Raw genomic sequence first — 14,808 nt, forward strand, 5'->3', positions numbered from 1 at the left:
GGCACACGGAGTTACGTGGGCAGTCTAGCGTGGGAGTGGGGGCACGGTAGACGTCTACTCCGAAATCGGCCAGAAAAGTGCAATAAATCCGAGCACTGATTATAGGTAAACAACTCTATGAATGAGTGAACCTACTGAAGTTAGCCAAGGCACATACAGATGTGTAGTATCTTGTCGAACAAAATATAGATGACGTTGATAATCATAACACTGTTACCATCTGAACAAGGTTTAATTTTTGTGTGGAACTAATTAATTTTTAACCACTGTTGGCGGGTTAATATTACTAACCAGAAATTTAATATTTGTCATTGTTAATTTTTTATTTCAGGAGAATAAAGAACAAATATTTTTATTCGCAAAGTTCGTAAAAATTAATGTTTTCGACTGAAATAATGTATATAGTAATCAATAGTAATTTTAAGTCAAACCTAAGCTGATTTAAGTGTTTGTTTAATTTAAAATTGTTTGATATTAATAGGAGTTATAAACATAAAAGTATATATATGAATACATAAATGTGCAATACAAAACTAATAATTGATATAAGTGATAAAATATTAAACAATTAAAGAAAACAGGAATTTCGTATCTACTAAAAAATCAGATAGCTTTTTTCGAATATTGTAAGCCTATGATTGAATCGTCAGATAAAATTATTAGATAACAAATAATACGTGCATGTATAGATGCTGGTAATGTGTTTTACGTTTAATCGAATATTGTGTGAAGTGAGTATTTCATACTTTACAAATATTCTTCATTAATTAATAAAGCGTAGATTAAAATGTTGACACCAGAAACATACCAATTAACTCATCCAGAATCACTGACAGATGCTGAACTTAAGGAAATTTTAGAAAATGTAAGCAGATAAGGTTATGTTAACTAATTGGTTTCTTTAATTAATACCACAAACTTGTTCCTTTATGAATTAAACTTGTATTTATTTCATTTTAAGCTTGACTAATTTTTTTTTAAGATTCAGAACACTAATTTATCAGTGGTATAAAGTGCAGGAAATTTTGTATACAATAAAATTGTTTCAATATTGTATTTTATTTATATATAAATAATTATTACATATTATTGAAATAAAAATTATCATTTTGAAAGACTATTACATTTTATATTACTTACTTGTTTTATTAATTTATTTAAGCAATGCATTTTTTTTATTAATCTATATGAAACTATTCAAATATTTTTTAATTTATTTATAGAGGTGCATAGATTTTAGTAATTATAAAAATTTAACCAGATGTGGGTTAATAGAACTATATAAACGTGTGGCAATGCCATTGCCTCAAAGACAAAATGAAAATAACCATAGTGCAAGTACAAACAAGGATAATAAGGAAACAAATTCAGTTAATGAATCTCACCAAAATTTAACTCTTTTGTAAGTAAAAATATATCTTTTTAACTATCTTTTTATATCATTTTTAACATAATTTCTTGATATTATTTACTTATGTTCAGGATTTTTATGAGCAAGTTATCTTAAAAGCTAACAAAGATACTGGAAACTCTAAACTACAAAAATTGTTTTGTTTTGAGGGAAATATCTCATGATATACAATTTATTTAATCTAATGGATACCAAGATTAATTTCATTTTTAAAATTCAATGATATGTTGGTCTATTAATGATTTATAATGTTTGTAATAATATCATTCTATTCTTTCAGTAATTTAGCAGGTAGTGATCTATTTATGGTTAGTATTTATACTTATAGTGGTTGTTGGTATAACATCGTTCTGCGTTTTCGAAAGGACAAGTCTATTTCAGTTAGTTAAATTGATATATATTTCTCTTTTTTAGTTTGTTGGAAATAAGTTAAGAACTTTCAGTTTCATTTGGTTTTGATTTTAGAAGCTATAATTAGTCTAGTTGTTTTATTTTAATGTAAGTTATATCTTAAATAACTTTTAATTAGTTGAATACCAAAAATGAGTATTTAGCACTTGCATTTGAAATGCTAAAAATATTTTTAAGATTCTTAGCATGTTTAAATTTCCTTCCTTTATTATTATTTGTATTCCTCTATCATTAAAAATTGTTTTTTATCATTACATTCTCTGAAATGAGCATTAGTCTCTTAAATTTGTAAAGTTTTGCTAATATTAGTTTTATACTGTTTTTGGTCTGTATCTTTATTTTGAAAAATATCAATCTTATCAGAAATTTTTAACAGTTTTCTTCTCTTTTATTAATTTTCAAAATTACTTTATTATAAACAATGTTAAGTGTAATAAGAATGAAATATCTTTGTGTATATTATATAATCTCATGATTATATTGTAAAATTTTATTACATTTTCTCCATTCTTTTTTGCTCTTTCCTCCTCATCTTTACATTTAATCTTATTTAATAGTCCTGTAGACTTTGCATAGCCCCGTATTGATTGATTGATTATATTAATTTTCAGTCATTAATTGTCACAAAACTATGCATCACATCAAAATATGGTATAAAAAATGCAATGCTTTTTCAACATTCTGTGCAATATAAAAATATTTTTTTTAAAGCTCGTTTTAGTGTTCAATGTTACAGTTTCAATTAAAGAAAACATCTGAAACTCGACTGTTATTCTGTTGCACTGATACTTTCACTATTCATATGTGATACTTGCGATTTAATCTACAATGATATAATGTATAATTGCATCATTTGAATTGATATTGTATCAGTGTATCCCCTGATGAAGCTAGCTGCAATGCTAGCAAAACATTGGGAACTTGCTTTCTTTAGGGCATGGCTTACACCTGAAAGCCTCAACAGCAATACCTGTCTGACGCTGGGCCGTAAAAGCCTCAAGTCTCTCATAAGCATTAAATGTTTTAATTAAACATTTTGAATAGAGAAAGTTGAAGTTGCATTATATAAAAAGTAACAATATTTGAGGATATGATATTTTTTTGTCACAGTATGTAAGTACGGAACATTTAAAAAATGAAGTTGATTTTTGAATCCATATAATGTCTTTGTTTTAAACAAAAAGTTTTTCCATGTGTAGTCATGAATTTTTAAACGAATATTTCCCTCACATGTATATTTTCGTTAGTTGTAGAAATAATTCAGTTATCTAATAAAATTCTGTAATGAAGACTATTACTTTACTATATAATAAAAGTTATTATTTTTTGTACAAACTCAGTTTTAGTTTTGATAAATATATGATAAAATGAATAATTCCATTATTATTATTTGGTAACTAAAGTATGTAAATTTAAATTTTAGAAATTACATATATGTATAGATATATGAAATTTAGTTTTAACGAAAAATAACATTTAAAATTTTTTCTATATTAGATTTATTTTTCCTCACACTAAGAATTTGTTCATTCTAAATTATATAATTTTTAATATACTAATATAATAATTGCATCAAATTCATATCATGTTTCAATATTATTAGTTTCTAATTTGCTATTCTCTAGAACTTAAAAAATGATTTAATACTAGGAAAAATCTGTAAAAGATTTAATAATAATGAAAAAAAATAACTGTGTTCAACAGGAATGGTACAAATAATACAAAAATAAATATAAATGAAGTCACAAAATCATCTCAAACATCTCATATGAAGTTGACAACTCCTGAAAATGAGTTAAAGTGTTCAACAAAGAAAATATGCTTGTATAATTCAAATACTGTGACTAAGTGCAACGGTGTTGATAAACGTAATGGCGATGACAAATTGGATGTATGTATATTAATTAATTATGTATATAATGGTTCATTTACTATAATTGTTATTTATAGTTTTAGTTAACTAATTGCCATAAAAATAGAAAATTGTTTTATATAATATCAAAGATAAGAGAACTGCTATTGGAGTATCGTTCTCTTTATACCGTCTTTAATTACATATATAATGTTCATGATAGAGTGTTTTAAATGAATCAATAAATGTTTTTTGAAATGATAACCCATTAATAAATATATTTTCAAACAACTAATTTAATAACTCTGATATATTACAGGGAGCTCCATCTAAGAAAAGACAGAAAATTACATGGCCGTAATGATATGTATCGCCCTATGAAAGATTTGGAAACATAAATGACAGTGTCATGTTGCAAATTTATTATTTCTAGCAAAGTTGTTTTAAAGGTGTCTAAGTGGAGTTTTCATATGTATTCTATTTTTACAGTTAATATATAATTTCTACATAACTATGAACTGTCACTGTTATTTGTGGTAATAATAACAGAGGTATGTTTTCTTTTTAAAGTGAAAGTATAATTAAATGCGTCTACGAATTTTAAAAAAATAAAGATATTATTATGTTTTGAAAATTCATAGTTATCATAATATAAAATAAAATTAAGATAGCAAAAAAATATGTTGCTACTTTATGAATGGTATTATACCAAAAAATCGAGTTTTAGTGAAATATTACATGACATCTCTGTATAAAAATTATATTTTAAGACTAGAATTATTGTTTTTCATAAATAATATTATTCCTGTAAGTGATTTTAAAGTATTAATTTTTGACTGATGAATTGTACGAATCAACAATATCTATCATAGAAATATCGATGCCTAGTACAACACACAATAATCTAATCTACAAGAACTATAAACAATTCTGGAATTTAATGTTACAATTTATTTTCATTTATTGGCAAAATATTGGTTGAATATTGAATTTTTTTCTTATTTTTTAATCATTTAACTAAATTATTTAATCTAGTTAACTATAGTATTGATTAGTGATGAAATCTATGACTGTTAATTTATTATTGGCTAAACATTTAAGGAATAACTTGCATGTATTCTTAATTAAATTCTGAAATTTTTTAACACATTTGTAAAACTTAATGTAATTTTAGTTATTTATTCAACGTCATTAATATGTTATTTTTTTCTTACCTTAAGTATTATCATTTTGTTATTATAATACTATTGTATTATGATTATGTGAAAAATAAATAACTCAATTTTTATGGATTCTATTAGGAAAGTTTGTAAGATATCATACAAAAATTTAATATTTTTATATCCAACTATTTAACTAACTAATATGTGCAAATATTTTGCACATATTATTGTACATATTAATGTTTCATCTATGATGGTCTGTATTATTTAAATATTTTATTGTAAAGGCAATGTTAGTAGGAAATGTTTACATATAAAAATGAATTTGTGTACTATAATAAAGTATTTTAATTTTTCTAGTAGAGTCTTGTATTATAACACTATGTAAAATATTTATATTTTAAAATATATGATTTCCGTAAATTTTGCAGTAGGCAATGAATTCATAAGCATTTACCATTAATAACATAATACTTACAAGCAGGAAATTCTATTGGCATGAAATTGCATCATAGAACTGCATGTCAATAGTCATACATATGTAGTATCAGTACTGTGTACGTGCAAATATAGAAATATGCAAGTACATTCTAAGAAGTGGGCAAGGATTTCTCTCTAGATTTGTATTTAAGTAATATTAACAATATAACTAGAATTAAAGTTGGATTTAAATAAAAATTATTTGAATGTTTTTCAAATACAGATGTAAAATAAAACAAAGATATTTGAGCATAACGAATGCGTTTATAATGTCTACTGAAATGTAAAAAAGGATCGGATAAAAGTATTTACAAGGTCAAAAATATTTTCTAAATTATAATTTAAAATCTATAAATTATATCTGTAATTTTAATTTGAACGAAATATTGCCTCAATTATAGTTTTTGTAATATAAAATGCTAAATTAGATTACATATTTTGTGTGTAATCTTTTTCCTTTACCACAGTTTTCAAAGTATTAGGCATCAAGTATACTGAATTGTGTAAAAGTGACTTTCAATAAAAGTACTGAAGGAATTATAGTAAATTCCCTGTAATTGCTCAAGAAACGGTCTTCCGCAATCTTCACATTATGTACTTTTGAAAACGTTATATATTGACGAGTAGTTTTTCAATGTTTATTTAATCAAAGTTAATTTAAGTTTACAAACTTCAAGTATTAGTTTGTTATTTCATTGCACGTTTTAAAAATGTTGATATTTACTCTCGAACGGTTTTGGGATAAATATTACGAAATACTACTCAAATTTAAGTTTGTTCAAAATACTTAAGTTTATTTCACGCACACTCGGAGTACAATTCAACAACATCATTCATATAGACTCATAGACGTATTTAATTCCTTTGTACTGATATACTGAATTCTATCTAACAAGGGACATCACCCAAATGATACACGCCGATCTTGATGAAATTTGTATATGTTATAGAACTCGGAAAAATGTTTTACTCTTATTTTTTTATCGGCGAATATTCACTTTAAAGTGGTGAAAATAACCCTTAAAGTTGGAATTGAAAAATTTATTTTCCCAAATATCTCGGGAACTATTAAGCCCAGACAAAAAATTCAAAATGCAAACTCTTCTGTTTTCGAAGGCTGTTTCTTGACCACGGTATCCAACGAATTGTCTCAAGTTGGCCGAGTGGTCAGTGGATCGCTAGTTCTCTCCTAACAAGGAGACGGAGCACAGGCGGGTTTAGGACAAAACTCACGAAAAGTTGATGAAATAAAGAATACTCAGTTGACACGTTTACACAGTTATTTAATAAATGGCACTCACGACAGACACTGGACGACGATAACGATAATAATCAATTCGGATAACAAAAGTTGGTTGAAAAATCGGGAGGAAACACGGCTAACGTTGTGACTCTGCAAAGTTCACACGGATAATAATATTTTAAAGTTAAACGGTAATCAAAATTGAACCTTTATCCGGTCGATGGCGTGGCGGTAGGACTAATCCCGTGCGCGAGGGATTAACGCGTGTACGCAGCGATGTAACAAGGCTTAGACGTGCCTAGGCTTATTATTCTTATTTCGGAACATACCGCCCGCCTCGGATCTTATGGATCCGACCAATCATCTTACAGCAAAAAGAGAACAAGAAAACATACAAGACTATCGTTAACGTAAATAAGGATGCCGCCCGCCATACGAAATATTTACAATCTTATAATCTACAATATATACAGACTTAAATCTAAGACGCCGCCCGCCAAACGCATGGTTACAATATTATGGTATTTACAAGAGGATTAGCACACTGTCGATTTCTCATGGGTATTGATGTCGACGGGTAGAAAACAGAGTTTCGTAATAGATCGCCGATATTCACTTTGTGCTGTCTTCACGGTAATGACGCGAGTGATCCCGTCGGATCCGGGATGGCAGTGCGTTATTCGTCCGAGTTCCCATTTGCCGGGAGGCGCGAGAGGGTTTCGAATTAAAACGATACGCCCAGGTTTCGCAAGGTCGGTTCTAGTACGCCATTTCGGTCGCTGTTGTAACGTGTGTAAATAATCCGTAGACCAAGCTTGCCAAAAGCTCTCGTTCATTTGTTTTATTAATTGCCATCGTGACAATCGTGTTTCGCGGACATCTAATAACGTCGGTGATGGTATGGCATTCAGAGCGGAGCCGATGAGGAAGTGACCAGGTGTTAGTGAAGTATAATCATCATAATTATCGGATACCGGAGCGATCGGACGTGAATTTAAGCATGCTTCGACTTGGCAAAGCAGTGTTGTAAATTCTTCGAAGGTTAGTGTATGTGCACCTATAACACGTTTGAGATGGTATTTCACGCTTCGAACTCCAGCTTTCCACAGCCCTCCGAAGTGAGGAGCCGAGGGAGGAATAAAATTCCAGGTGATATGCTCACTGACCATCTATTACGGAAATCTGGATTACGTGTCGCGGCTTTAAACATTTGGTTCAGTTCCTTTTCAGCTCCTTGGAAATTTGTACCATTGTCGGAATATACAATGGTTGGTATACCTCGACGGGAATAAAAACGCTCGAATGCAGCTAGGAATGCTGCTGTTGAATAATCGCTAACTAATTCTAGATGAATCGCGCGGGTGGTTAGGCATATAAACAATGCAATATATGCCTTTCTCGATTTGTGTCCGCGTCCGGAGGCTAAACGGACGAGGACAGGACCAGCGTAATCCACGCCACAATGAAGGAATGCGCGTTCGACTTTGTTTACTCGCGGAAAAGGAAGATTCCCCATTAGTTCGGTAGCGGTACTTGCGCGTTCATGAGCACAAACTACGCATCGGTACAGTACAGAACGGATAAGTTGGCGAGCGCGGAGGAGCCAAAACTGTTGACGTAGGACAGCAAGCGTGAGCTGGGATCCGCCATGAAGTGTGCGAAGATGTGTAAAATGGATAAGGAGCTTGACAAGCGGATGAGAACCAAGAATTATTGGATTTTTGGAGTCTTCAGGTAATTTCGATTTATTTAATCGTCCCCCAACACAAATTAATCCGTCCGCGTCAATATATACATTCAGCGATACAAGTGCGCTGTTTCGAGGAAGCGACTGGATGTTTTGTAAACATTGCAATTCATTCAAGAATAGGCTACGCTGAATGTATTTCAACCAAAATAAACGGGCTTGTTGTATTTCGCTTGGATTTAACACACCACTATCACCTTTATCATGAATGGAATCACAGGAGGTAATCGTCAGCTTTGGGAGAGAGGACAGCCGCCTTAATCTGTTGATAAATCTAAGAATATATGCGGTGACTCGTAGTAACTTTGTCCAATTAGAATATCGGTTGGCAAGATCCCAGGTTGGTACGGGGGTTGCCATATTTACAGGGAGAGAACGCTCTTCCAGCGAGGTGGACGCGATCACGGACGTAACCTGCGGCCAGTCAGCCGACGAAAGTCTAAGCCACAATGGACCAGTCCACTAAATAGACTGGGAACCTAATTGATCGCAATTTAATCCTCGAGATGCACAATCCGCTGGGTTGTCATCGGTAGGCACGTGGTGCCATGTTACATTCGGTATATTGGTTTGGATCTCGGCAACTCTATTAGCAACGAATGTTTTCCAACGGGATGGGTGTTGAGATACCCAGGCTAAGACTATTGTAGAGTCTGTCCAACAATAGCTAGTCACCGATTGAAGGGCGAGCGTCGATTTGACAAATATAAGAAGACGAGATAATAACACAGCAGCACATAATTCAAGTCGAGGAATACTTATAGATTTGAGCGGTGCAACTTTAGATTTTGCAGTTAAAAGCGATATTGTGACGTCTCTGGATAATGTTGTAATTTTTCAATAAACAACGGCAGCATAAGCAGAAGATGAGGCATCTGCGAAACCATGTACTTCGCATGACTTCACGTACGACCCGTAATTTACCCATCGTGGTAGTGAAAGTTGACGTAAACACGGGAGTTGTTTATAATACGAAGTCCATTCATCAAGAATCGCAGTTGGAATGTTTACGTCCCAGTCACACTTAAGATGCCACAAACGTTGCATGAAAATCTTCGCTTTAATAACCACAGGAGTGACCCAACCCAATGGATCAAAAAATTTTGCTATGGTGGATAAAATGGTGCGCTTCGTGTTGGCACGGTTTCTTCAATAATGATATTGAGTTAGAAAGAGTCGACGTTAGGATTCCACGATACTCCTAGTACTTTTAATTCAGGTTGCAGAGGTTTATTCGGTTGCAATGGTTTATTGCTGGTGACGCTGAGGTCATTTGGATTAAGGTCGGATAATAGTGTAGGAGCGTTACTTGCCCATTTGCGAAGGGTGAATCCTGCACGATTCAGGAGCGAAATCAATTGATCTCGAGTTTGTCGAGCGAGGTCGACATCGTCTGCACCAAAAACACAGTCGTCAACATAAATTTGATTCTGTAAGACAGGCATTGCCAATGGATAATGATTTCCGTCATCCTCTGCAAGCTGGCGAAGTACGCGAAGAGCGAGGTAAGGAGCGGGAGCAGTCCCATACGTAACCGTGCGAAGACTAAAGTGACGGAGAGGTTCTTGCGGAGATGCACGCCTAACTATGCGTTGGTAATCAATGTCGCGTTCGTCAACAAGGATTTGGCGGTACATTTTTTCAATGTCCGCGAGGAAAACGTAGCGATGTAATCGCCAATGTAATATGACTGCGGGCAAATCTAACTGTAGTTCTTGACCGGTAAACAAGTGGTCATTGAGAGACGTACCATTAGAGGTTTTGCTGGATGCGTTAAACACGACGCGAAGGCGTGTAGTAACGCTGGATTCCTTAATTACAGCGTGATGCGGAATATAAACAATTTGATGGGACACAGAGCTAGGTTCAGGAACTTCGACCATATGATTCATAGTTTCATATTCGCGCATAAATTTTGCATATTCGTGAGCTAACTCAGGATTAGCTTGCAATCGTTTTTCTTGTCGGTACCACAAGAGTTTTGCAGTAGGAAGAGATGCGCCGATCTCGATTGGAGGTCTCTGTACGAAAGGTAACCTAACACAGTACCGTCCTTCTTCGGTACGTGTGTGTGTCCGTTCAAAATGTTTTTCACATTCCTTTTCCGCAGGAGTTAACCGTGAAGACATCGGAATCTGTTCAAGCTCCCAAAACTGACGGAATGCACTATCCAATGACTCGATAGGCGTACAGTGATGCATGGACAAACGAGAGGAAGGATTTTCACTGTTCGCAGGAAGAGGACCGGAAAGGATCCAGCCTAAGACTGTATTTTGCGCAACTGGTTCGTTGGGAGCGCCTCTTCGAACGCCATCAATTAACATCAGTCCGTAAAGATCAGCACCGATGATCATTTCAACGGGATCTGAAGAGAAGGGAATGTCATCCGCGAGATCAAGACCGGTTAAATGTGCGAGTTTGAAATTACCGTTAATTGGAGGCGGTAAATAAGTCGATAACTTGTTTACTATTAACGCGGTCGTGGAATATGCTGGTCCTGCTCGTTTACATGGTGTTAGCCGGACCATCGTGGACGTTTTACACGTGGTTTCGTTATCACCTACGCTGGTAATGGAAATAGAAACGCGATCGCGCGGCGTTTTTAGACGTTGGGCTAAATTTTCGGTGATCAAGGACGCGACAGATCCCTGATCAAGGAGAACCCGAATTCGTTGAGTTCGACCGTTAGAAGAGTGTATGTTGACTCTCGCGGTGGCTAATAGGACACGTGAAGGTACTGTTGTGGTTCGCGTAACGGACAACGACGGTACATTTGTTGACGTATTCGTTTCGTTATTGTTTGCGGAGACGGTTGAAGCATCGTTCGCGAGGGGATTTGAAGCGACGTTCGCGTTATTAAAATGTAACAATGTATGATGTCGCTTGCGACATTTCTGACACGAATAAATACTCTTACAATCTCTCTGCTGATGTTGAGTACTAAGGCAGTTGATACAACGCTTTCCCTTTTTAACGTAGTCAATGCGCTGGGATACCGTTTTTTCGCGAAAGACCGGACATTGGTTAAGGTCGTGATTCGTGCGACACAATGGGCAATTCGGACTATTAGAATTTGTCGTATGCGATGGATAATGTTGTGCTGGTGTTTGTTTAACAGCCATCTTCCCGGTTGAGGACCCGGGTTTCGGAACGAGAATCGCTTCAAGAGATCGAATTCGCGTTTCAAGAAATGTATCTAGATCAGCGAAACGGGGAAATTCAGTAGATGTTCCTAATTGCAGTTCCCAAGCACGACGGGAATTTCGGTCGAGGCAATTGACTATCAAGCAAACTAAGATCTCGTTCCACTGGTCAACGGCGCAGCCTAACTTTTTTAACGCTTGAATGGCCATATTCGAACGGTCCCGGATTTCATTTAGCGCGGATTTTGACTCGACGTTAGTACTCGGTAATTTTAACAACGCTTGGACATGCACCGTTATGAGCCGACGTTTATTTTCGTAACGGCGAACAAGAAGATTCCATGCGATTTGAAAGTTAGTATCGGTTACAGCGAGATTACGAATGATATCGAGCGGTTCGTTATTGACGCAAGAAAACAAATATTGTAATTTGGATACTTCTGAGATCGTCTTGATACCCACGATCATGGCTTGAAAGCGGTCGCGGAAACTTTCCCATTCGTCGAGGGCCCCGGAGAACGTAGGAAGATGCAGCTGCGGTAAACGGTCCACGGATGCTGCCTGCTGTTGGGTGTTCTGGTCCGGTTCTGCCTTTCCAGCGGGACGCTCCTGCCTTAATTTCTCCTCGAGATTGTTAAGGACTTCCGCCATAAAATCGGAGGTGGATAGATATGCCTCGTGGGTCAGCATAAACTGACGCGACAAGAAATAGTCGTATTTCTTGTGATGATCGGGGGTGGCAATCGCCACGATTTGGCGATGAAGGCTTTGTGTTTCCTTGAACGCGTCCTCCAGTTTGGCAATACGGTTGCGCACCGTTGCAATTGTGTAGTTGGCCTTGCCAATCTTTTTAAAATTGTCCAGTGCGCGAAGGACGAAATACATCGCGTCTTGTTGTTGACTTATGAGACTTTCTATTTCACTCATTTTGAACACACACGACAGAGTTTGTTTATCACAAGTCGTCCCCAACGGTTGGCCTCGAGGTCGAAATCGTTTCTAACGGTAACTACTGGTTGCAGTTTTGAATTTTTCGCACTGATTTTTGCTCCGATCCGGCTCGAAGGACCAATGTTTCTTGACCACGGTATCCAACGAATTGTCTCAAGTTGGCCGAGTGGTCAGTGGATCGCTAGTTCTCTCCTAACAAGGAGACGGAGCACAGGCGGGTTTAGGACAAAACTCATGAAAAGTTGATGAAATAAAGAATACTCATTTGACACGTTTACACAGTTATTTAACGAGATATTAGCGAAAATTGTTGTTAACTTTTGAAACTAACTTCGAACGATTTTAATGTCCTTCTAATACGTTATTAGTGGCATGATTCTGAACGAGTTTTTCGAGAACTCTAGTTTTCGTGATATTAGCGAAAAAACTATTGTTATTAATATTAGTGGAACGCCCCGCGCTATGCACGGGAAAGACAAGAAAGGGCAATTACAATGCACTGTACCAAAACGCTAACTAAGCTTTACCGCTCTGACACGCGACCTATACAGCAAGATGAGTTCACGTTGACGTTGGTTTATTATTCCCATTGCTTGGTACAGTCTCCGTATCGCTCTAAAAATGCATCAATTTGATTTGTTAGAAAATTTGTTGCGCAGGATCTGCTATTATTTAACCGACTTCGAAAAAGGAGGAGGTTACTCAATTCGATCAGTATATTTTTTTTTTTTTTTTTTTTTTCCTATGTGTGCCCGCCGATTGCGCCTAGCTGGATGGACCGATCGGGACGAAACCTTTTGCATCTGGTAGGTTCTGACTCCCCATTGGTACCATTATCAAAAAATTTTTCATTTTTTAATTGCAAAGTATTGTTATTGCAAAAAAACCGGCAACTTTTGAAATAAACTTTTCTCGATTTTAATGCGCTTTTAATATCTTATCACGGACATGATTCTGAACAATTTTGTTCATATACAAATTTCGCGGAAAGCTTTAGTTTTCGAGATATTAGTGAAAAATTGTTGAAAATTTTTGAAATCAACTTTGGACGATTTTAATGTCGTTTTAATATGTTATCAGAGGCACGATTCTGAACAACTTTTTCCTTATCCGCAATTAAGAGGAAGCTTTTAGTTTTTGAGTTACTAGCGAAAAACTATTGTTACTAATATGTAACGCGATAACTGAGGCGCGAACTACTCGCGCCGCCGATAGATGGCGAGAACCGCGAGTCGCGGTTTCTCGCGGCATAACCGGTTACCAATCGCGTATATAAGTCGGTGCGAGATACCGAACTACCGGAGAGCGTCCGGTACCGTCTTAGCGAGCACACCGATCCGAGCGAGCAAACCGACGCCGAACATAGCTCTCCGACGATTTTTGGTTGTAACCCTGATTCCTCCGACAGGGGGTGGACGTACGGAGTGTGTTATCCGCAGCCTACAGTCCGCCGGTATCCCCTGTATCTCCCGGTCCTGTCGTCGTGGCAACGCTACGAAACGGGGACATCCCGACTGCCAAGAAGACACCCGTGTGTTATCGGCAGAGTGTCCTTGGGCTCACGGTCTCCTGCCAGGGGAGGACGGCGTGTGGTATCGGCAGCCGTTCCGACCTATAACCGGCAACGTGTGGAACTCCGCTCCTAGTATTCCTACCCTACCCAGCGACAGTTGTATAGCGGAAACCGACCCGGACCTAGCGACTGTGCGATTCCCGGCGACCGCGGGCTCACCGCGAGCCCACCGGTGTTACAAATATATCGAATTCTGCGTACGCCTTCGTGTCTCTGGTGGTGTATGAGTCAACATGCAGTCGCCGATTTTCTACTATTTCTACAAACACGTCTTGTCAGCCGAAAATCAGTATACATGTATAATAACTATTGTTATTGCAAAATCCTATTCTTTGGTTATTGTTATGTAAGAAATGTCTTACAGTATCCTATACAATTCTCCCCATTCCACTAAAAAGCGTGAAATAAAATAATTTTAAGAAAAAAAATACGCCGACTTCGAAATGCACTAAAAAGTATAAAATAATTTCTATTTCCTAATGAAGTAATTTCTATTTCATTCAATCATACAATTACGTAACAGATATGAATGAAACCTACTTACTCGTTAGGTAGCATATTAAATGCATTTCAACCTTTTCGGAGGCGAAAATACTGAGGTATTCTTAATTTTGCGCCGCCTCCGAAAAGGTTGAAATGCATTTAATATGCTACCTAACGAGTAAATAGGTTTCATTCATATCTGTTACGTAATTGTATGATTGAATGAAATTGAAATTACTTCATTAGGAAATAGAAATTATTTTATACTTTTTAGTGCATTTCGAAGTCGGCGTATTTTTTTTCTTAAAATTATTTTTTTTATCTATGCATGTTCGCCGGTTTTTTCCTAGG

General features: G+C 35.6%; 2 protein-coding genes across 3 annotated transcripts; one reads left to right on the forward strand and one right to left on the reverse strand.

Annotated features, from left to right (window-relative positions):
* Positions 1-297: 297 nt before the first annotated feature.
* LOC105664069 (uncharacterized) lies at positions 298-4,188 on the forward strand. Of its 2 annotated transcripts, none has more exons than XM_012297011.2 (4): positions 298-865; positions 1,224-1,402; positions 3,527-3,713; positions 3,994-4,188. In XM_012297011.2, the coding sequence occupies exons 1-4, from the start codon at positions 788-790 to the stop codon at positions 4,033-4,035; spliced, it is 486 nt and encodes a 161-aa protein (XP_012152401.1). In that variant the 5' UTR covers positions 298-787; the 3' UTR covers positions 4,036-4,188. The 2 variants fall into 2 exon arrangements, with proteins under 2 accessions (XP_012152401.1, XP_012152402.1); XM_012297012.2 differs by having other exon boundaries at positions 298-731.
* A 5,285-nt stretch (positions 4,189-9,473) lies between these two features.
* LOC143265913 (uncharacterized) lies at positions 9,474-12,377 on the reverse strand. Its single transcript, XM_076540573.1, has one exon. The coding sequence runs from the start codon at positions 12,375-12,377 to the stop codon at positions 9,474-9,476; it is 2,904 nt and encodes a 967-aa protein (XP_076396688.1).
* Positions 12,378-14,808: the final 2,431 nt, after the last annotated feature.

The sequence above is a fragment of the Megachile rotundata genome, chromosome 15 (assembly GCF_050947335.1).
Source record: "Megachile rotundata isolate GNS110a chromosome 15, iyMegRotu1, whole genome shotgun sequence".
Lineage (NCBI taxonomy): Eukaryota > Metazoa > Arthropoda > Insecta > Hymenoptera > Megachilidae > Megachile > Megachile rotundata.

Bases quoted from the DNA above. Each gene is read 5' to 3' on its own strand.
- LOC105664069 (XM_012297011.2), top strand. From the start codon at position 788: ATGTTGACACCAGAAACATACCAATTAACTCATCCAGAATCACTGACA. The intron at 1,403-3,526 runs GTAAGTAAAAAT...TGTGTTCAACAG, and splicing joins CACCAAAATTTAACTCTTTT to GAATGGTACAAATAATACAA. The intron at 3,714-3,993 runs GTATGTATATTA...GATATATTACAG, and splicing joins ATGGCGATGACAAATTGGAT to GGAGCTCCATCTAAGAAAAG.
- LOC143265913 (XM_076540573.1), bottom strand. From the start codon at position 12,377: ATGAGTGAAATAGAAAGTCTCATAAGTCAACAACAAGACGCGATGTAT.